Source organism: Asparagus officinalis, chromosome 5 (assembly GCF_001876935.1).
Source record: "Asparagus officinalis chromosome 5, Aspof.V1, whole genome shotgun sequence".
NCBI classification, from domain to species: Eukaryota; Viridiplantae; Streptophyta; class Magnoliopsida; order Asparagales; family Asparagaceae; genus Asparagus; species Asparagus officinalis.
In genome coordinates this window covers 105055991-105079583 of record NC_033798.1, presented here as the reverse complement: position 1 = coordinate 105079583, position 23593 = coordinate 105055991, and the positions used below count along the sequence as shown (strand labels likewise).

Here is a 23593-nt window from a genome sequence, read left to right as displayed (position 1 = left end):
AAAACATAACTGAATCAACCAATCTCTTTCTATCAATTACAACAATACCCTAATTTAATCCCAAATCCCCATAATTTCTCCCCTTCAAACAACTTGAAATGGTTGCCAATTTTTCCTCACATTAGCATTATCATCCTCAACATGTTGCACTTTTCCATTTGGCCCCTCTTCCACATAAACATAGAACCTCATCGTAAAAGACAAGACCAACACAACCTACTCAAACATAACCAAATCCAAAACCCCAACAATCCTCAATATCACAACGTCATCCTCCTCTTGCACATAAGACTTCAGATTCTTAAGAAATCCATCGGTCCTCGAGAAGATGAGGAGGGCGACGGCACCTTGGAAAATGGCGGTGATGGCAGTGGCGGCCATGTGGGCCGCATGGGCCTGGGATGATGAGGTTGCTAAGGAGGAGTAGAAGAAGATGGAGAGGATGATGGTGAGGATATGGAGGAGGATGAGTAGGAAGCCGATGAGGGAGGAAGGAGACGGAAGGAGAGGGCTAGGAAAATGCAGCTTGTAGTGGTACCGATGAGGATGTAGTTTGTGAGGAGGAAGAATTTATGGGTTTTTGATGTGGAGTTTGAGAGGATGATGCCCATTTTGAAAATTGGGGGAGTTTCGTAGCACTATTTGGGGGAGTCGAAGGGGAGTAGGGTTTGGATCTCGAGGGACGAGGCAGAGAAGTTGCGGAGCTTGAAGAGGGCCAGGGCGTTGAAAGTGTGGTGCTCGTGGGGGATCGAGAGGCAGTTGAGGGAGCAGGCGGCGACAACCTTATCGACGATGGAGAGCCACTGGCCGTGGTTGAGGGATGTGAGCTCGTAGCAGAGGTCAGAGGGTGAGGTGAAGAGGACGGCGGAGGAGAGGGGATCGCCGACGGTTGAGGGTGTTTGGATTTTGAGATGATGACAGAGGAGGAAGAGGAGGAAGAAGAATGTGGGTTTTGGGGAGATGACAGTGATTTTGGGGAGGGGTGAACTTGAGTTTTTTGGTAAAAAACCTATAAATGGGGCTATAATCAAGAGCTGGAGGGGCTGGGGCACAATTTTCTCAAATTTTGGAGGCTGCAACACATAGCCAAAAGTATAAAGGGCTGGAGCATATTGCCTTTTAAAATTTTGGGCCTGAAAGCAATTTTTCCAAATATTTTCAGAGGTTAAATAGTAATAATACAGCATGAGACTCTTTCATAATCCCATATGAATGATTTTGAAACAACTTCTTCAGTTTTCATTTACCGTTCTCCTCAATAATAATATAGCCTGAGACTCTTTCATAGTCCCATCTTCAGTTTTCATTTACCTTTCTCCTCAAAACTTTACTATTATATAATAATGCCACCTAATTAAATTACAATTGAAGGCAAAATTAGTAGCAATAAACCCCATAGACAAGTTTTTGCTAACATTCATAGCATATTTTTCAGGCGCTTGTAATAAAAGAATAATTGAATGGTGCTTTGATACTGAACAAAGTTTGAGATCCAGGCTTGTGGTAACAGGAGAACGTAATGCAAAAAATTAGAATTGGCTCCTATATCTATGTACTTTTAGTTTGTTTAATTAAATTCTTATTAATGAAATGCGAGAGTAGTTTTCCACGGTTTCAGAAAAAGAAAAAAAAGGAAAAAGAATTGGCTCCTATAGAAATTTGTTGACGCATACGTATACGTAGAGAATACTCATCACACGTGCACATCACGTGAAATTCGACTTCCAATCGTTGGACCCGCTCAAAACTCGAACTCCCTCTTTTCCCTCCACTTTTCCCTCAAACCGTTGCGTCTCATTGTTCACTCACTCACTTTTTCCCCTCTCTCTCTTAGCATTTCATCAAACATCCCCCAAAAATGTCGACCCCCGACGGTTCCGTTGCCTCCGCCGGCTACACGGCAAACCCCAAATCGATCCAACGGGAAAAATCCACCATACAATCCCTCGCTCAAGTTGTCGGTCCCCTGCCCGAACACCTCTCCTCCTCGCCAGACCCCGCCCTCGCCCTCCTGCACGACGCCGAATTCTGGTGCTGGCGATGACAATCTCTGCCGATGGCTCTACGACACATTCCAAACCACTGATTCTTCATTGCAACTCGTCGTCCTCCGCTTTCTCCCCATCGTCGCTGGACTTTATCTGTCACGGTGCACCACTCACCGACATCATCAGCCGTTAGCCGGATTCGAGGCGGTTCTGTTAGCTCTCTACGCCCATGAGACGGTGACTCGGGAGGGAAACCCGATGGTCGCCAACCTCCCAAATCTCTCTGCCCCGAGTCCATACCACGAAGCGAAGGCTACAAGTCTCAAGAGCAACAAGAATACCGAGGAACCGATAGCTACAACCGCAGTAATCTCCGCAGTCTTGGAGCCTCACGGAACTGTCCGATCAACCAAGAGAGCTCGAATCGTCTCAGTCGCACTCGAGCTATACCACACCAAAATCTCCCACATGCCCGTCGAATCCAAGATCGAGTTTTGCCATTTCGCCTCATCTTGGGCTGGAAACTTCACAATTTCGGAGAAAAAGAAGAACGAGGATTGTGAGGGGAAAGGGGAGAGGATCCCGATACCTTGGGAGCTATTTCTTCCGACGATGAGGATCGTGGGGCATTGTCTTCTAGGGCAGACGGGAGGCGGTGAGCTGCTGAATGTGGCCGCGGCCGCTGCAGCAAAAGGGTTGTATGAGCGGGCGATGCACGATATGAATGCTCCGGCCGTGCTCGCGGCGAGGAGCCTTATGAGATTGGGGATGATGGGGCCTGATACTATCTTGGAGCCCAAGATGGCTAGTGTTTATACTGACGCTTCGGATTCCGCGTCGGATTCTACACAGATTGTTGCCGCATGAGAGTTTTTTTTTTTAAGATGTTCTCTGATGTTTTTAGTGAAAATAATGTGTAGCTTATGATGGTATCAACTTAACCGAATGATACAATCGCCATAATAAAAGAATAAGCAATTAAATAAATGTGGTTTCTATTCATACATGTTGATGTGGGGAAATTAATGTGTGGTTTAGAAGAGTTAAGGATGATCTTAGATCCCTTAATCTCCTCTAATGGCAGATCGTTCTGAAGGGTATGTTGAACTGCAATTCTCTGTATAGAATAACAGAGGTTAGAGGACTTGGTGGTTGTTTCCTCAAGCGTGACCCCTAGCTCAAGTCAGTGACTAGTCTGATAATCTGATGGCGGACTGAGTGACGAAGTGTAAGCGCTGACTGGTCATACGTTAAATGTGACGTGACTTTCGACGAAGTTGACAGGTCGTTCCATTATTCAAGACGCCCAGCGTCAGGTCCGAGCAGGGAACACTTTTCGTCTTGGATTTGAGCTTCTAGCAAATCCTAGGTCGAGTACGCCTTCCGTCTCAAATTTGGATTGCGAGATAGGTTGGCTGACTCTGCACCTGGGTCGTGCTCTCAGATGTATGTGAATCAACCAGATAGTTATTACATGTGGCAACGTCTTAATGCTCCATTAGGCTTGATAATTTCCAAAGTAAAACAATATATAATCTCTGCTTGGATTTATGAGATGTTTCAGGTATAACCACTTAATTCTTAGTCAGTCCATCAGACTTTTATCATACTTGCTCAGCCTGGTCTGATAATATCCAATATTGACAAAATCCGCATTTCTGTCCGCAAACAGTAAAAGATAATATAAACAAGAATATGGTAATAACATAATGCGCACCAACATTATGAGCACCAAATTAACTCTCATTCCGACTAACCACCGTTACAGCTGTCAGGTAATTCTACAGCCAAAATTTCACCTGAATAATCACCAGGCAAAAACACAACTAAATGCCGCTAAAACACACAGAAAACTGGAGAGGTAAAAAAACACGGTTTGTTTGATCCAAGAGTAAATGACAGTTTGCTTGAGAGCAGTATAGCACTTATTTTGAACTATGGGGCTGTTCGTTTGCCCAAAAAAACGCGGAAATGGGTGATTTGAAAACAAAAAAGAGTGCCACATCGATTTTGGGTTTCGGTTGTTTTCCATCTCTCGCGTTTGGTTCGGATGAAGATTTATAGAAAAGGGTGATCGAAATGGGGTTCCACGTCGATTTTTGTAGAAATGTGTTTTCAGCCCTCTAAGGCCTGAAAACGGGTGGAAATCTCCTCCGTCCCATTAAAAAATTGCAGTTGGTTGGGTTATCGAGGCGGCGGGAACAAAACGAAGAAGTGTCTAGGGCTCCCTTCACCGCTTCATCTTCTAGCTTTTTCTGATGTCGCCCCTTGCCATCTCCATTGCTCTGGGGCCTTGATCTCTCTAATACCCCACCCAAAAATCGAAGCCGATGCACTTGTATGTGCTTGGAATCCCGCGACTACCATTCAGGTTCTGTTTGAGTGAGTTGAGCCAGATCTAGCAGCAAAATACCCTTTCTTGGGTGATTTCTTCTTCTGCTGCTCTTCTTCCAGTTGCGGCATAGTCAGATCTGCACCTGACCAGCCTGATTTTGTGCTTGACCGCAGATTTTGACAACTTCACTGGCTTTAGGTGCGATCTGACTTTTTCCGTAAGGTATACCTCTTCAGAGAGCAAAGCTCTCCCAATTTTCATACATGCATGCAATCATCTTTTTTTATCTTCGAAAGTGAGGCTTCTGTTTTGGGGGTTTTTGCCCTAGTTCCACACTATACAAAGCCCTTTTTTATCTTCGAAAGTGAGGCTTCTGTTTTGGGGGTTTTTGCCCTAGTTCCACACTATACAAAGCCCTTTCTTTTGGTAGCTTCCTAATATTTTTATCGGAACAATCGATCAAACTTTTTCTGCAGTTAATGTATAACCCCAACATTAGAGGGAACAATCAAACAAAGTCTTTTAATCCAGTAGTCAATGATACAAGGCTTAAGTTAACTCTGCATGTGGATGGTGCTTTTAATTTCTTTATGGGGTTAACAACTACGCCAGTTGATATTAAATTAAAAATTTTAACTTATAAGTAATACTTGTAGATGGATGGTGATTTTGATGGTGAAGATGTTGTCATTCGAATGTGTGCTGGGGCTGCATTGTCGGTCATGGTTATAATTTTTACATTTTTGAGGAGACTGGAGCGTCGTCGTAGATCAATAAGGTCTGGACCAAGTGATGAACGACTACAGCAGGAAAAGACTAGGGCAGCATTGATGAGTCGTATCTATCACGGTTATAGTGATAGCTGTCAAAACTTCGTTAGAATGCGCTCAGGTGCCTTTATGAAACTTGCAAAGTTAATGAGGAAGAAACATCTGTTAAAGGACTCTAGGCACATTACAGTAGAGGAGCAACTGGCCATAACATTGAATATATTGGGCCATAAATCCAAAAATCGTACGATGAGAACACAATTCATAAGATCAGGGGAGACCGTTAGTAGATACTTCAGCAGAGTATTGCAAGCTATTTCATGCATACAAGGCAAGTACATGAAACAAGCACCGAATGAAGTGCCTCAAGAGATCCTAAGCAATCCATCATTTTACCCATTTTTCAAGGTATCATCCACTACCAAATTAGCATAATATTACTTATCTAAGCAAGTCATATATTACATTGACAAAGTACGTTGCACTATATAGGATTGCATAGGTATGATAGATGGCACACATGTGGATGCCATGCTACCTGCTTCACTCGTCGCGCGTTTCAGAGGGCGCAAAGGTGTCACACAAAATATTCTTGCGGCTTGCACACCAAACAAACTGTTCACCTATGTTTTAGCTGGTTGGGAGGGGTCGGCTAACGACTATAGAATACTTCAAGAAGCGCTATCTAGGCCGAAGCCATATGGCTTACGGGTGTACACTGGTAACAAGCTCGATAACGAAAGTAATTACTCACTAATAATTGCATTTTTACAATTCTAATGATATTACTGTGTAATATGTAGATAAATATTACTTGTGCGACGCGGGGTACAAAACCCAACCGGGTTTTATTTCCCCATATCGCGGTGTTCGTTATCATCTGAAGGAATTTACGGGTCGAACACCTCAAAATAGGAGGGAGTTATTCAACCTTAGACATTCATCTTTGAGGTCTAAGATTGAAGCTACCTTCGGTATATTGAAGAGTCGTTTCAAGATACTCACAGCAAAACCCCACTACCCCTTCCCCGTACAAGTTGACATCGTTTTGGCATGCACAGTTCTCCATAACTACATTGCAACAGTGGATCCAGATGATGAGTTGCTCAATGAGAGCTTCGACTTTGAAGAGGAAGCTCTTGCAGAGGAAATTAATGAAGAGGCCAATGTTATGGATTTTTTCATCGAGACATGGTGTACTTTATGATGACTATGATGGTACTAGGTCAATTTCCCTATTTATCATATATTCACTTGTTGCTGTTTTACTTACACTTGCATGGTATTCATATATTTGCTACTTATCATGTTTTGGGCAGCAAATTACAATTGTTGAACTATAGGGAATGGGAGACAAATCATCCTCCGTAGGGCATGATGTGGGCAAAGAGCTTAATACTCACTCCCCTACTTCAATGGCCCCACCACCTCCACCTGTGTTTTCGTCCAGCTGTGCATTCAATCAAAGTTACAATCCCCTCTTTCAGTCAGCCTCACCCTTTGTGCAATCATCCTCAGTATTTCCAAATGTACTGCATTACGATGGTAACTTTTTTCCCATGATAAACCCCATTTCATCTTACATGCACATGCTCAGCTCTCCACCACCTTTGGCACAAACTGTGCAAGGGTCCAATTCTTCTGGACAATTTCATTCTCCAACGAGTATTACAGGGGCTACTTCTGATTCAGGTAACAAAAAAAAGGTTGGCAAACGATGAAGTGGTAGCAACTTCGCCTTGCACACCAAGAAAAGGCAAAGCTCTTACCCATAAGAAACGGAAAAAACAGGTGGAAATTGAAGCCGCAAATACTGGCCCAACTAGATGGTGGACGCCTGCACATGATGAAGTGCTCATACCCTTTCTTGCAAATTTGGCTAAGTCTGGCCTTAAACCAGACAAGAATTTTAAACAACATGCGTTTGCTATGGCAGCGGCTGAAGTGAACAAGAAATTTGGTACTTCATTTGCCACCAAAAGTGTTGTTAATCATATGAAAACACTTCGTTCTTGGTTTCAAGATATGCAGGCTGCTCGTAAAATCAGTGGCGCAGGTTGGGATGAAGATACACAAACTATTATGCTGGATCCTGAGAGCTTTGACACGTGGAATGAGGTAAATTAACTTTTAATCCATTCAAATTTCTGTTGGTGTGAATGATGTAGTGTCCTATGCATTGTACTAATGATGTTATTATTGCATGCAGGCTAAAAACAAAAGTAGGCTTAAAGATTACATCAATAAGCCTCTGAAACATTACGAGAACCTGTCCGTCATTTGTGGAGATGATCAAGCACGAGGTGACTTTGCTAAGGCTTCAATGGAGAAATTTGGTGGTCAGGAGCCTATTAATCTTGCAGATGATGCCAATGAGGATGTCAACATTCCTATGACCCAGAAATCCCAGCCCACGGTCAACATGTTAGATGAAGACAATCAATCGCAAAACAATACCGTCAAAGCCCCCTACCAGGACTATCCAAAGAAAATCCCATCGGCTAAAGTGAGGGGGAGGAAGGCCCACTCTGAGCATGAGATCATGCAACAAATGGTAGATGAAGTTAAACACTTTTCTTCTTGTCTCAATCTTGTTAACCTGCACTGGACAGAGAAATTGTCCAATGCTATCTTCAGGCACAAAGATACCTACCCAGTAGAAGGCCTTGAGCTTTTTTATGATACCATATATGAAGATGAATCCAAGGCCAGGCATTTTATAGGTAAGAGTGACTTTGGTCAAAGGGCTTTGTTGGACAATTTCATGAAGAAGCAAGATGGGGGAAGCTAGGTTAGCTATCCAGGTATGTGCTTGGTTCCGGTGCCTAACAGCTTGCACTACCAAGTCTGGTATTCTACATTCAGTTCTTCAACTCTTACTATGACCAGGGACATTATGCTGTAGGATGGAACTCTTTTATTTTGTGCACTAGGCCTAACAGTTATGTTATTATGTCGTAAAAACTTCTAGATGGTTGGTATGCTTGTATATTTTGGGTTATGATGCAGTTGCTACCTTTGTGATTTATGTTGATGCAGTCTAATACATGTTGTTGAGTGCTGCTTAGTGAGTGGTGCGCTGGTTGACTCAGGTTATGCTGATTCTTTTTCTAATTTCAGGTACCACATATGATTCTATGTCATGGTTGAGGTGCCCCATTAGCGTCCTTTATTGCTGGTATGACAAGCTGTCACTTTTTTAAATTAACTTGAACGGTGCAATGATGAGTGCATGCCCATATTAGATGCAATCACATGTAACTTAACAATCCTAAGGCGAGGCAAGTTCATGCTGATCTTATTCAGAGAACATATATTGCAGCCTTTGATTGTTACAGCTGCAATGTACATGCAACCTGTTTCAAGAATTTATGAGTAGCCTGAGCACTGTTATTTGACACAGTTTGCACATGCATGCACAACCTGCTGCAATGATGATTGTCTAAATTTCTGATATTCTAATCCAGTAATTAATACTTGCACTGTTTTGGCGAGGCAGTCCCAACATTTACCTAATGCGCTGAGTAAACTGTATTGGAATGCAGCCAACTTTGCGTAGTAGTTGATTACTGGTGTGGGATATATGATGATGTAGACATATATCTGAGCATCTTCTTATTAGCCAAATTCAAGACTTCACAGGATTTTAAACCAAATTTCTGTTTGTCACCTGATTTCTATGCCCAAAGCTTGATTTTATTGCACTACTCACCTTCCCAGACTGCTGCACACATGCTATGGATTTTTCAGCACTACCCTGTATAATCATCTCGTCAAATACATTTGTTCTGGATGTCTGTATTTCCAAACCGAGTTCTCGTTTGATACAGGTTTTCACATGTCCATCATTTTGCATTCTTATGAAACTTGCAGTTAGTAGATATTGTTTTTTTTTGCACGTTTTATTACAGATATACATGAAGGGATTTACATCTCATTGATTTTCAATCTTTCCGCTGGTTTATTTTCAAACTGTTCATGCACAAGAGTACAAGCATTCTAAAGAGATTTTTGCATTATTCATATTAAGAAAGACAAGATGACAATGTTCACGACAACAACGAAAATAGTAAATATTCCTAAGACAACTAGACTTTTCTTCAAGTAATCAACTTGATGCTTTGCAAACTTCAGTTCTCTTTGCAAGTGCTTAGCTTCCAAGTTGTCTATGTCTGAGACATCACGAGAAGTTGCTTCATCGAAGTTTGCTTTACTCTTGCTGATCTCGTGCTCGTATGTGCTTGCTTTTCCTTCTTTGATATCATGCTCAATTTCTGTCCATCTAAAGAATTTGCATTGCCTATTCGGGTATTTTGCGCAGCTCCAAAAGTATTTGCCCTTGTTCGGTCCATTTTTGCACAGCTTTAATGGCGTCGGTATTTGACAGTGGCACATTACCATGGCTCAACTTGGCCTGAGAAGGAGGCTTCTTGATATATCCTATTTCAGCTCTTTGAGGATGGTTTGCAATGGTCTATGTTTTTCAAGCAGGTACCAACTATTTGTAGTGGGGAAATTGGGTTACTGTGGCTACGTTTGAAAATGACTTCAGCTTACCGTTATCTCTGCGATCCTCTTTTTGCCCGTTGGGAGAAATCTTTCCGTTGCCTAGTTATTATATATGTTATGGGGGGTAAGTTCACCCTCATGAGGAGATGGGTTATCTGATTTTTGGAGGACGTAACATGCCACACAAAAATGGCGGGAGTAAAGTGGATATATGCTATGATTTCTTTATTTGGGGCTGTTGTACCAAACGCTGCAAATGGAGCACATTGTTTTCATCTCCTCAAATCTCTGCGAATCAAACAAATTATATCAAAACTGTGAAAACCCATTGAAATGTCAAGAAATAGATTTCACAGTGTTATTTTGTTTTTTTTTTCCAGAAATGTACCAAACAGCCCCTAAGCACCAGAGTAACATAAAGGTGTAAAAACTTCTATTCATCTGCTTCTGATATTAAGGGCCTGTTTGGTTGGGCTTAAATGAAGGGAAAAGCTCAAAAATGAAAACTGACATGGGGTTGTGTCAGTTTGCAACATTTCTTGCTGTTTGGTTCGTTCAAAGCTGAAATGAAAGAGGGAAGGAAAATCATCGCCACGTGAGATTTGGAGGAAAGTGTGTTTCCGTCCCCAAGTCATCGAAATCGCTGGAAAGTGATTAAACATGTCTGTTCTCTCTTTCCTTCTCCTTTCACCCCTAGGGTTTACGATCACCACTCGGCGTTCTCCCTCTCCCTCCAATTTCTCCCGCCTCCTTCCTTTGGTTCATTGAGCAACACCGATCTATCTGTTCTTCAACTCAAGCGTTGTCTTTCCCCTATTGAAGGTACAAGCAAGATCGTTCTTTCTCTGTTCTTTTATTTATTTTTATTTTTTTTTATTCCCACATTGGTCTTCTCCTTCCATTGGATTGTACAGATTCCCACCTAAAAACCCATCATAGTCCTGTAAATTTTTCCTCTTCAATTTCTCATTTTTTTCCTGTGTGCTTTTCCTCTTTGTTTTTGGGTCTACAGACTTAGAAAACGAGAGAGATAGGAGAAGGGGAAAAGAAAAAAGAAACAAAAAATAGTTTATGGATTGCACAGGAAAAGCCTCTCCCAACCCACCCACATAGTTTTATTAAAAATATATTTTGCAGAATTTTTTTTCCAAATTTTGTTAAGACTTTGATATATAAAAGGAACTGTGTTTTTTTTCCTTTCGGGTGGTTTATTTATTTATTTATTTTTTTGTTGAATTTTCGTTTGAAATTGAGGAGTCGGGAGGCATGGGGAAGCAGTGACCTTGCCGCCATTGTGGTGTCACAAGTGAGCTCTCGTTCTTTCTTTCTTAGTTTTTCATTTCATTCTTTCTATTTTCATTTTTTTTTTGTGGGATGTGATTCATGTTATTTTTTATGAGGCCCTGGATCTTTGCTTTACTCTCTTTTTATCCTTTTATTTGATTTTTGGAATTTGGGTTTAGAATTAATGTGTTGTTTTAGAAGAACACCACCTAATCTTCTATTTCCTTTGTATGCATCTTCTGTATGCTGTCAAATTTCGGTATTGGATAGGGCATCTCCAACAGCTTCTCTAAAATTTTCTTCAAAATAGGGAAGCAAAAATCATATTCTCCAAATTATTTTTACACCAACTCCAAAAACTTCCCCATTTTGAAGAATCCTTTTTTTTCCTCCAAAAATTTGGAGAATGCTGCAGATTTGGGGAAGCTTCCTTATTTTTTCTCCTCCATCCATATTTTGGGGAATGAGATGAAGAATCTGTTGGACCAAAAACCTAACTAAATTCTCCAAAAGTGGAAAATGAAGAAGTTGTTGGAGATGCTCTAAGCCCATTTTGGATAGGGATTTGTGTTTATCTACTAGAAAGTGTTGGGCTATTTTTTTTAATTTGGTAAAATTTGTGGGAATGCTCTCATGAGCAAGTATGAACTCTTGGTGATGGTTTGTCATCGAATTCGACAAGGTAAATATAGCATATTGATATTTTTCTTGACTGCAAATGTTTATAATTTGAAATCCCTTTGGGCGCTTGTTGGCCTGACCTCTCATTGTTGACCTGACCTCTCATTGTTTCAGGCTTCAACCCTTTTGTTGAAAACATTATTTTGTGTTATTGTACATTAACTTGTGAGACAAACGAACTTCGAACAAATGCCCATGATAGAAATGGTTGAGAAACTGTAGTAGCTCACAAACATTTCCAAAGAATTGGGAATATGTTGAGGATATATAATTAACTCGCTCGTCATTCTTCTTAGGTCTTCGTTGTACTCAAAAGGGGCACTTGTTTGGAGTAATTTCTTCTAGGAGTGACTATTGAGACATTAGCTTTGCTATTGATTCTTATTTGACGTACAAATTTAAGCTAAAATCATATAGCAGCCGCTTCATATGCTTTTCCCATTGATCTTTATGCTTTGCAGTTATTTGTCAAAATGACATTCTGGTAGAATCAACTATGTTAGAATGCGCAGTAATATATTCGATTGCTAATGCATACTTGTTTGATAGGTTTACAAGTGGGATAAGGTGAATGATGGGTTATTCTTAAGATATGCAGTCAAAGTTTATAGCAGTAATATATTGACGAAGCAATCCATGATGACAATGCTTATTATGTAAGGTCATTATGATAATTACAGCCAACATTGCTATTATAAACTTTACGGCGAGGCAGATAATGAAGAAAAGGGCCTTTTCTGAGCATATTTTCTATAAATTGTATTAAATTTCAACCTTGGTTTCAATTGTGTTGGATATTTATTTTTAATAGGTTGAAATGGTTTGGTTTCAGCTTTGGATAGTTGTCTCGGCCTTGGTTTCAGCCTTAGTTTTAGTCTTGGATATTTTCAGACTCAGTTGTGTGCTTGCCTTTGATTTTCCAGCCAATGTTGGTCTCGGCCTTGGCCACAGCCATGGTTTGGTTTCAGTTGTGTTGGATATATGTGCTAGGTATTTGTGTTGGATATATGTGCTACGTATTTGTGTTGGATATTTGTGCTGAATATTTGTCAGCCTTGGCTTTTGTGTTGGATATTTGTGCTTTTGGTTTGGCCTGAGTTGTGCGCTTGCCTTTGAATTTCCAGCCAGGTAACGTCGCGGCTTGGGTCACATCCATGGTTTGGTTTCAGTTGTGTTGGATATTTATCGATTGCTAATCATTTTTGTTGTCATTGCTGTCATCCTCATTGTTCATGACAAATTGCCAGGTTTTATACATTTGGTTGGCCTTTGGCCTTTGGCCTTTGGTTTCAGTTGTTGCTTGGCTTTTGGTTTCAATTATGAATTTCCAGCAAACAATTGGTTTCATCTAATTTGTTTTTAATTGGTTGAAATGGTTGTTATGTCATTGGTAATGTGATATTATGCTATGATGATGGCCGGATATATAATGTATGCAACCAAAGTTTATACTAGTAATCAATTGGCGAGGCAATAAATACAGCCAACATCGCTATTATAAACTTCATGGCGAGGCGTATAATGAAGAAATGGCCTTTTCTGAGCACATTTTCTATAAATTGTGTTAAGCTTTGGTTTAATTTCAATCTTAGGTTGTTCGAGTCTTGGTTTCTCTCGAGTTGGTTTCAACCTTGGTTCAATCTTGGATATTTTCAGACTTGGTTTGGCCAAAGTTGGTTTGGTTTCAGTCGAGTTGGTTTCAAACGAGTTGTGTGCTTGCCTTCTGAATTTGCAACCAATTGAGTGCATTACATTATATTTTGTGTGACTCAATTTTTGTTGTTAATATTTTATCTTATATGGGTGGTAATCACACCATGGTGACCACAATCAAGTTTTCTTGAGTTTTTTAGTTTGAACCAAAGACTAGAAAATGAGGAAATATATTCATACATCAATTGTTTTCTTCTTTTTTCAAGTTGAACCAAACTAAGAAAAGTGGTGGAAAGTACTTTCAACCCATATTTTTTGGCAAAACAAACACAAGAAACACTTTCCATGAAAGTGAAGGAAACACAAAAAAGTGAAGGAAAATCGTTTTTGGAAAATGAAGGAAACAAACAGGCCCTAATCTCAAACCACAAGCAGGAAAAGAAATGCACAAGAACAAAGAGGGGGGAAAATAAACAATAGTATACATAAAGAAAAATGTAACTTTAAATTATGTTACAAAATTTATGCCTGGAAACCTTGAGCTGTTTATTAATGATGAAAAATTTACAAGCAATTCCATACAAATTGTTTGCCAAAAAAACTTCTGTATCGCAAAGAAATGAACAACTCATTCCCACCATTTTAACAACTTATAAATGACTTTTGGTGGTTAATTTGTTTAAGCAAAATGAAGGTGCAAAATGAAGGTGTTTGGTTAACTATCCATCCCCTATTATTTGCAGCCGGAAAATTCAAAACCTTTATCCACATCAAGAATCAGCATGTCTCTGTAAATGTAACTTCATTTTTTTTACTTCACATAGTGATTGCAAAAGGGAAAACATGCTATACCTTTTAACAATTGATGGAAAAAAAATCAAGAAGAGAAGCGAAGCTACTGATTTGGTGTATATTCCTTTTTTTGATGAGCTTCCTCATCTGATATTACCTTCCTGGGTGTTTTCTTCTTCTGCATATACTTAGCGTATGTATACCACATCCCACCAGCCGTGTTGATAACCAATCCAGTGACATTGAGACCATGTAATGGAACGCCACCTAACAGTACAAATCCAAGTGTCTGAAGGAAAATATGAGAAGATTAGCGGAGTCTTTGAATAAATGAATGGATAAGAAAAGCGAAGGGGAAAAAAGAGGATAGTGTTTACTGTACAGTAAACAACAGTGCTTAGGAAATGAAGTCTAATGATTATCCCATTAGATATGCACGTCCTTTACTATGATCAACATATCAAAATAAATAAAGACCAAAGTTAATATATTGTGAAGATGTCTAATAATAACCTAGATACATATTGGATTATCCCTTTGAATGCCTGTGTTGAACTTGTAAACCAATTGGTAAAACCACACCACTTCAACTTCCTATGCCTTTTATAGTCCTAGGGTAGACGAATAAATAACACATCCTCATACTTACAGTGGACCCAACCCCTTTGAGGACACCAACAATGGTCGTAGTTAGAGCTGAATTGACAATGGTGCACCAAAACATCGTGAAGTTCAGAACAATGCCCATCACCAATGAAAGAATAAGAATGACACAGAATGATAAGTAGTTTGCCTGTCACAAAGGGGAATAATACTATATCAATAAGATGATAAACCAAAGAACATTCTTGACATCAAGATACTACTGAATATTATAGATATTTAAGTATAATCTTAGAAAGATAATTAGCTAGAAAGCATCCAAAATTGCATCAAATATTAATGTATTTTTGTCTGTGATTGTCAAAGAATGTCTACGCAAAGTTCAATGCACTGTGCAGATAATATAATTTGCAAATGCTTGCAGAAAGAGTTCACGAACATATTTTACTTTTTTAAAAGTAAACGACCACTACCCACTTCTTCTGCTCCCTACATTATTTTGCAGTCAAAGCCTCAAGTAAGAATAAAGCTTTATCCTGTCAAAAGCATTTACGTTTTTTTTAGTGGAACAGACGCCAGCCCGATAACCCGATCCTGACCCTTACCGCTAAGCTAAGCCCCAGGGTGATGCAAAAGCAGAAGCTCGAAGTAGGAAGAGGGAATTGAATGCCAAAAAGAAAACTTGTTGATCTTTATCCTAAAATATATGGCTTTCCTGCCACTACCTTTCTCCTCTAGAACGAGAAAAAAGAAAAACATCTACGAACTGAAAAACATCTACGAACTAAAATATATGCCGAATAGAAGTGTACTAATGACCCTATTAAAAGTACACTAACTGATGAAATAAAAATCTAAAATGAGTGGCATTTAGAAACTGGAGATATAAGCCAAGTCCGGTTAGTTGAACTTTTCAAGAGTAGATGCACAGGAGAAGAGAGGTACTAGCACCAACCTTTGCAACTAATAAAGATAGCGAATAAGGAAATTCTCCATTCGCTATAATGACGAAGAACAAAAACGGAAGTGACAATAAACTATTGTAGAACATTAACTCCACTGATGAGAGTCCATCCTCTGCACCTGATTTCTCGACCAGCACCAGATACATCGTCTACATTTGCAACAACAGATCAGATTGTCAACAAAGGCAAACAAACAGCAGCAGGTCAGATTTCACTTAAAGACTGAAAACACTGAGGATAACCTGGAAGAAAACAGAAGTAAGGGCCATGGAGTACCCAAAGAGGTCAAAAGAAAAGTCCCCTATTGCCGCAATGATGCAACCGATAGCAGTAAGTAAAACTGAAAGTGCTACCTGAATGTAGACGTGCAATCACTGTGTGTAAGAAATAACATCATAAAATCCAAACACAAAGCATACAATGTGTAAAATGGGGGAAAGCTCATGCCATGCATATGGCATTATTATTTACTCGTGACAATGAAACTTCAACCTTCTAAATTCACTCTGGTGAAAATAAATTAAAAAAAACTAACAACACTTAGAATGAATTCATTTCTTAAATAAAGTGTATCATATTATAGAGTCTGGTGTTGCAATAAGATTAGAATAAAGGCTTCTACATGTGTGACCAATTACAAATTTGCAAGCATGAACACACATTAATGCTGTACTAGAATCATTTCCACATAATGTATCACATGTTTTTAGTATAGGACACGCACTACGAAAAATTTAGCATATGTAGCATGGTAACATTAAGAGGCTTTAAGCTATGGCAAGATGAAGATAAGAAGGCAAGACTTTAGTATGTACAAATCCATAATCCATTCAAATATAGAAAATCATACCTGCCAAAAAATGTAACAAAACGTTGTCACATTGATCACAAACAACAATATTTTAGCCCACAAATAAAATCAAATGTTTGATTATTAATTTATTATAAAATTTGAAAAGGTGTGTTTCCTTGTAGCATACCCGTGTCCATATCCATGCTTCTGATGATAGTTTCCAACACAAGACATCCACAAAAATACATTAGTAAAATATGAGAATCCTTCCTGATTCTAGCAGAAGATGCCTAATTGTCATATATTCTTTCTGTAATTTTCTTATTTTTATTTTTATCTTTTTGAACCTATCCATCACAACAATATTTCAATATATTCTCACATCTTAACAGACCAAGAAAATAAAAAATTTGATACTCCTTGAAATATTGAGTTTAACCCTTTAGCTTCACTCATGATTCAATAAATCACTTGCGGACAGTCTTCAGTCTGATTAGAACTACAGAATATAGATCACAGTGAGGGACAAGACAACCAACAGGACCACTCTCTGTTTGATGACATCTGTTGAATTCTGTAAAGAAAAGGAAAAATAACAGTCTCCAGTCATCAAATCCGCAGAATTTTAATGATGATTAAATGAAGGTGTGCAATACATGGAGATAGCTGAAGAAAATATCGGACGACTGGACGCACCATCCATGTCTCTATTACCATCCTAATTTGTGAAAGCTCATTTTGGGGCACCCACAACCAATAGTGCTAGAAACAAACCCACTCAAACAAAGTGGCGCTTGACAGAAAATTTCAAATAATGGTCCTTAAGAAACTCTTAGTTTAGCATCATGATATCTTCTAAATTTGACTTTGTCTAAGACTCTTTAAGTTAAATCAGCTGAATTGACATGACATGCACTAACTCTACTTGTAGTAGCTTGAAAGTCTGCCTGCCCAGAGTTGACTTTGGTGCATTACTAAAAGAAGCAGGCAAATGTGTTGATTCTCTGCAAGTGTTTCATGGCAACGGGAAATTCGACGTTCCTTAAAATTTTCAAAGCCTTCAATGATAGCATCAATGCTCAGACTTTTAGCAATTTCTCTTTCAATAAACACCATTAATGCGTCGGAGAGGAAAGCATCATCCATTTTGCTTCGAAGCCTAGTTTTGACGATATTCATAGCTGAGAATGATCGTTCTGCAGTAGCGGTAGAAACTGGAAGAGTAAGCACAAGTACGATCACTCTAGAAATGAGGTCGTATATAGCAGATTTATTAGTCTTTACCAACCATTGACCCAACTCAGAAATGGTTGAAAGAGTTTTGAAGTCTGACCCTTTGACTACATTATGCTCATAATGTTTCAGTTGCATCTTCAAACTCTCTTTTTCTTCACTTGTAAAATCTTGTGCATAAAACTTGCCAACCAATTTGCATATATCAGTTGCAATTCTGTCGCATCTTCACTAAAACGCATATTAATTTCTTGCATTTGTGAATCGATCGCGACATAAAGAAAGTCTAATCGATAATGATGCCTAATGGTGATGTCTTGATGACCACGAGCTCATTCTGCCCATTCGCTAAATACCTCTCCATAAATTTCCAATACCACGAGCTCATTCTGCCCATTCGCTAAATACCTCTCCATAAATTTCCAATTTCAATGAAACCCCCTTTATTAATCTTGTTGCTACTCATGGTAATATATTTACTATTAATATATGCATAAAAACCCTCAAATAATTAATATTCACAAACTAATTTTTTTTCCCAAATTAGGAATAGAGCACCCTAATTTTTCCCCCCAAAATTTTGAGGGGGCTTGAGGAATAGAGCACCCTAATTTTTTCCTCAAAATTTTAGGGGGGCCGTGGCCCCCCCTGGACTGTATGTAGATCCTCCCCTGGAAATATCTGAAACTTTGAAGATAGACATTGTAATAGTACCAATGTACCATAAGTGAAAGTCTTCACGAGCAGGGATATTTCGCAAATCAAAAGTATACAGGAAACTACGAGAAAGAAAATATAAAGGTAATAAAACAAGAGGACCTAGAGAAAATAAGGATGTCATGAAAATGTCAATGTCTCGGGCAAACATAAATTGCACATTTCCGCTGTCAGAAAATAAAGATATCTTCTAAATTTGACTTTCAGACTCCAGGTTGTATCAGCTGAATTGACATGACATGTACTAACTCTACTCATAGTAGCAAGAAAGTCTGCTTGCCGAGAGTTGACTTTGGTGCATTACTAAAAGAAGCTGGCAGATAAGTGTTGATTCTCCACAAGTATTTCATGGCGACAGGAAATATCTGACGCTTTCAAAATTGGACATCATAAATAGTGATCATAACTGAGAGTCTTCACAAGCAGGGAGATTTCACAAATCAGAAGTATACAGGAAACTACGAGAAAGAAAATATCAAAGGTAATAAAACAAGAGGACCTACAGAAATAAAGATGTCATGAAAACGTCAATGTCTAGGACAAACATAAATTGCACATCTGCACCGTCAGATGTCCTGCTCAAAGGTGTTTTTATGCAACAAGTCCATGGAAAATGTATAATCGCGTGAACTTCCAGTCCTAATTATTGGGTGCTTAAAGTTGCAAACATGTAAAAATGTAGTTACAGAAAAAACATCTGCAAAAGTTACAATGAGATTCATGATTAACATGAAAGAATAACAAAGGCTGTTATTTATAATTAACAGAACTTGTGAACAAACATAACTGTCATAATTAAATGCAATAAGATGACCATTGAACATGCATATCAACCAACTTATTTTAGCATTTTCACCAGATCACTTGGCTCAACTTCTGAAACAACACTTAATTGCATCACATGCAAAAATAATGGCATCTTTGAGGATGCAAGCAGGTAAATGATCAGACCAAATGCAAACACCATATTGGGGCTAAATACTTATATTACGTAAACATCATGTCTACAACAACAACAACAACAAAGCATCTATCCCAAATGTTTGGGGTCGGCTACATGAATCATATTCTTCCATTCCGCTCTATTATGGGTCATCTCCTCTATAAGCTAAGCATAATCATATCTTTTTTTATTGCTTCCAACCAAGTTCTTTTAGGTCTACCTCTAAATCTCTTTGCACCATTAACTATAATATCATCAATTTTCCTAACCGGTGTACTAATAAGAGGTCTATGCTGTACATGACCATAGCACATTAATCGATTTTCTCTCATTTTATCCTCAATAGGAGCAACCTCTAATTTACTACGGATGCACTCATTTATTATCCTATCTTTTAATGTATACCTACTAGACCATCTCAACATTCTCATTTCTGCCACACTCATTTTTTGCACATGTGTTATTTAATTGCCCAACATTCCGAACAATAAAGCATTGATGGTCTTGTAACTGTCCTATAAAAAATTTCTTTAAGACTCATGGGTATTCTACGATCACACAAGACTCCTGAAGCACTCCTCCATTTTAACCATCCCGATTTGATTCAATAGACAATATCATCCTCAATCTCATCATCATGCCGAGTGATTGATCCTAAATAACAAAATTGATTACTTTTAGATATTCCTTGACCATCAATATGTACTATAGGCTCTTTTCTTATTTTAGTTTTACTTAAAACGTATTCCATGTATTTTATTTTTGTTCTACTAATTTTAAAATCTTTAGTTTCAAGAACTTGCCTCCACCTTTCTACTTTAAAAATTGTACATATTCTAGCATCGTCAACTAATACTATATCATCAGCAAATAACATACACAATGACACTTCATCCTAAATCCCTTATTTATAAAAACACTAGAGAGTTACTGCTTACCTGCAACGGTGGCTTCCCTTTTCCATAAAAGAATCCTGCCAACAAGACAGCAAGTGGCGTAAGTCTCTTCAATGCAATGTACATTGGAATGTTCACTCCCTTCAAGCTTGCCAATGCAAATGCTACATTTGCATTGTAGAAGACGGAAACTGGGAGAAGTTTCTTTGCAGTTGCCATGTTTACATCTTTGAATTTTGTGTAACCCATGACTCGACCAAAGTGTATGAGAAGAGTTGTCGCCAATTGCTGAAAAGAATGGAGATAAAGAGAATATATTCCAAAAGTAGCATCAAAATTGAAGCAGTTTACAACCCAATGCCTCAAATGACTAGTAGTACCTGTAATGTGAGAAGAGTAATGGAGTAAGCATACTCCATGAGAACTGCCTTATTAATGAAAACCATGGCCATAGATGCAACTCCATAAGAGACAGCCGCAAACAAACTGCAATTTGATAAATGATCAGTTCTTTATTTCCTGGCTTAAAGGTTTCGGAAGGAATATATAAGTATAACGGGTAACGATAACAATAGGACTTCATATATCTCTTGTACTAACTCTTCAAAGGTGATCTCTAGGCCACAACATGGTTTTGTCATTTTATAGTTGCAACCGAGATTTAAGTCCAATCAGAACAAAGGAAGATTAGACCCAAGTACTTACAACACAGAAGAGACAATAATGGATTTTACATTCCTACAACCAAGCCAACTCCTCTAAGTTCCTAACAAAGAGATTCTCACGTCTTCCGAGATGATAAGGACAAAAATGCATCTGATTATGATCTACGAAGACGACGAAATATACTACTGACAACTGAAACATTGATAATAAATCTGAATAATTTGTGGCAAAACTCAAGCATGAAATGAACTAGTGCTAAAGATCTGTCAACGGAAAAGTTTCAGCCATCTCAAGCTAATAAATCCGTGAGCGTCTACTTTCTGGATATATCAAATCAATGAAACGGTTACTATCGAAAAAGTGGCTGGGGATCCATATGAAATAACCAGCCAAGCATTGAAACAAACTGTTTCACCCGGAAAATATACCCCAATGCATGAAACTAAATACGCTACAGCTCAACTAAGCTAGCGAGAAAGAGTGAATTCCCAAAAGTGTAGCAGTCGATATACACCCTTAAACTTGAAACAACCCAGTGGCATAATTTCTTTAACACGTCAGTTCCTATCAATTCCACTACAATTCAGCTGGTGTGTTAATAGAAACCAACATGCAAGAGAGATATAAGAGCAGAAGAAGAAAACAAAACACAGTTCAAAACTTTAAAAAAAAAACTTAATCAAAATCCTAAAACATTAAAAATCTTCAAAATTCTGTCTTGTATCTTACTATTTTATGCTAACTTCTTCAGTTGTCAAGAAAAACAATCTCAAAACCAAACTTCACTATTCAAGGACAGATGAAGTCAGTAACAACTCAGAATTTAGGAGAAAAGTACAACCAAATTCAATTCAAGCAATCGATCGACGGGAAAAAAAAAACTCACCTCAAAAAGGGGTTGGGTTCCATTTCACTGCCTCCTTCCATGGCGATCCAAATCCAGAAAAATTGGTCCCTATCAAATGGAATTGAGGGTTGATTCCTAATTAAGAAACCGCACAGATCCCAATTACATAGTTAGAATCAAGAAACAGATCCTCGGGATTCGTTCGGCGTTAGGGTTAGGGTTGGAGATTAGTAAAGCGACAGAGTGAGAAGAGATAAAGCATGTGACTATGAGGAAGGAGAGAAGAAACAAACAACTCGCGTGACTTTGGAGTGGCCATCGTTATCAGATCCAACGATTCTTGCGGTAAAATTCAAAAGAAAAGGGGGAACTTTTGAATGAGACCGAGCTCCTGAGTCCGAGATCGCGGTCCATTTTGAAATCTCGTGGATTGATTTGCTGTTTGGGGCGGGTTTATTAATTAATTGGGTTAACATAACTTGGCCGTTTTCTTCCGTAACAGCCCATTCGATTTTTAACAATTTTTACTTAGCGCCTGTTTGGTGATGGATTGGAAGGGAAGGGAAGGGAAGGGAAGGGAATTCTCTTCCTCTTGGTTACACCCCAATTTGGGGGGTAACAATTTTTAGGGCTTGTTTGGATTGAGGGGAATGAGGGTGAAGGGAAGTTAGGGGAATCATTCACCTTCATTCTTCTTGTTTGTGAACACTTAGGATGTAAAGTTAATTCACCTCCATTCACCTTGGTTCACCCTCTAATAGTATAAAAATTGTTACCCCCAAATTGGGGTGTAACCAAGGGGAAGGGAATTCCTTTCTCTTCCCTTCCCTTCCCTTCACTCAGTTTCCCTTAACTTCCCTTCACCCCCTACGAATCCAAACAGACCCTTATACTATTAGGGGTGAACCAAGGTGAATGGAGATGAATTAACTTCACCTCCTAAGTGTTTCCAAATAAGGTGAATGGAGGTGAATGGTTCCCCTAACTTCCCTTCACCCTCATTCACCTCAATCCAAACAAGCCCTTAGTACATCGGGTTATTCAAATTGCTATTAGATCCCCCAAGTTCAATAGACTATTACAAATTAGTCCACCAATCAAAGATCAACATGGGCAATGCAACGGATGTTGGAATTCGAGAATCTATTAGCAATTTCAAATATACGAGGGACTTATTCAAAATATTGACTGTGTGAGGGGAATTTATGAAAAAAACATATAAATTAAGGGTGCAGTATTTCAAAGGGAATTAAAAAGGGTACCATATTCAGGTTCTGATAATTAATAATGTTTTGGACTTTGAAGGAATAGAATTCCTACGTCACATGCGCGGTCGGCTCTTCTTCACTAGTATAGTTACAGTATTATGTAAATTCAGTGGGTTTTGTATGAATTAGAGGTCAGCTCTAATCGGTGCAAACCGAATAAATCATCAAACCGGCAAAAGTTTGACAGTTCGGTTTAGCTTTAGAAAATACTTTGGTTTGGTTTGATTTTGAAATATTTAAAACCAAAATGATTAACCGACCGATCGAGACATAGTTATTTAAAAAATTTCACAGGTGAAAAAATAATTTTACTAATATTTTTATATATTTTAATTAATAAAAAATTCGATTTTAGTTTGTGAAGTAGTTGATTTGATAAATTTGCTCTTCAGCTTGGGATACAAAGATGAATGAGAGATTTGAAGGAGTAAGAATGTAAGATTTTAGCTAAAATTCTATAACTTGGCCATATTTATGATCAAAACGAGCTGAACCAATCGTTTGCACACCCCTGATATGAATTACTTATTAACAAAGTGCACTTGTACTTATACACAAAAGAAATCAAAAGATCAAGACTCTGACTACTCATGACCCCCCCCCCCCCCCCCCCCCCAACCCACCCACCTCCAAATAGGATCAAATGTTCA

The 23593-nt window shown here is 38.7% G+C and overlaps 2 protein-coding genes, 1 long non-coding RNA gene and 1 pseudogene across 3 annotated transcripts; 3 read left to right on the top strand and 1 right to left on the bottom strand.

Annotated features, from left to right (window-relative positions):
• On the top strand, positions 1859-2988 carry LOC109843229 (annotated as a pseudogene).
• Positions 3698-6300, top strand: LOC109842295. Its single transcript, XM_020411193.1, has 4 exons — positions 3698-3763; positions 4980-5501; positions 5586-5835; positions 5897-6300. The coding sequence occupies exons 1-4, from the start codon at positions 3698-3700 to the stop codon at positions 6298-6300; spliced, it is 1242 nt and encodes a 413-aa protein (XP_020266782.1).
• LOC109843228 lies at positions 10073-12398 on the top strand. The gene is made up of 2 exons (XR_002247583.1): positions 10073-10424; positions 12117-12398. It is a non-coding gene; the product is annotated as an uncharacterized LOC109843228 (long non-coding RNA).
• Positions 13957-22103, bottom strand: LOC109840496 (putative UDP-sugar transporter DDB_G0278631). The gene is made up of 7 exons (XM_020409167.1): positions 21715-22103; positions 20543-20648; positions 20205-20450; positions 15823-15933; positions 15571-15729; positions 14662-14805; positions 13957-14301 (listed from the first exon to the last, which is right to left on the bottom strand). The coding sequence occupies exons 1-7, from the start codon at positions 21753-21755 to the stop codon at positions 14116-14118; spliced, it is 993 nt and encodes a 330-aa protein (XP_020264756.1). The 5' UTR covers positions 21756-22103; the 3' UTR covers positions 13957-14115.

Bases quoted from the DNA above. Each gene is read 5' to 3' on its own strand.
- LOC109842295 (XM_020411193.1), top strand. From the start codon at position 3,698: ATGCGCACCAACATTATGAGCACCAAATTAACTCTCATTCCGACTAAC. The intron at 5,502-5,585 runs GTATCATCCACT...TGCACTATATAG, and splicing joins CATTTTACCCATTTTTCAAG to GATTGCATAGGTATGATAGA. The intron at 5,836-5,896 runs GTAATTACTCAC...TGTAATATGTAG, and splicing joins TAACAAGCTCGATAACGAAA to ATAAATATTACTTGTGCGAC.
- LOC109840496 (XM_020409167.1), bottom strand. From the start codon at position 21,755: ATGGAAGGAGGCAGTGAAATGGAACCCAACCCCTTTTTGAG. The intron at 15,730-15,822 runs GTTATCCTCAGT...TTGCAAATGTAG, and splicing joins TTACTTCTGTTTTCTTCCAG to ACGATGTATCTGGTGCTGGT. The intron at 14,302-14,661 runs GTAAGTATGAGG...ATTTTCCTTCAG, and splicing joins TCAAAGGGGTTGGGTCCACT to ACACTTGGATTTGTACTGTT.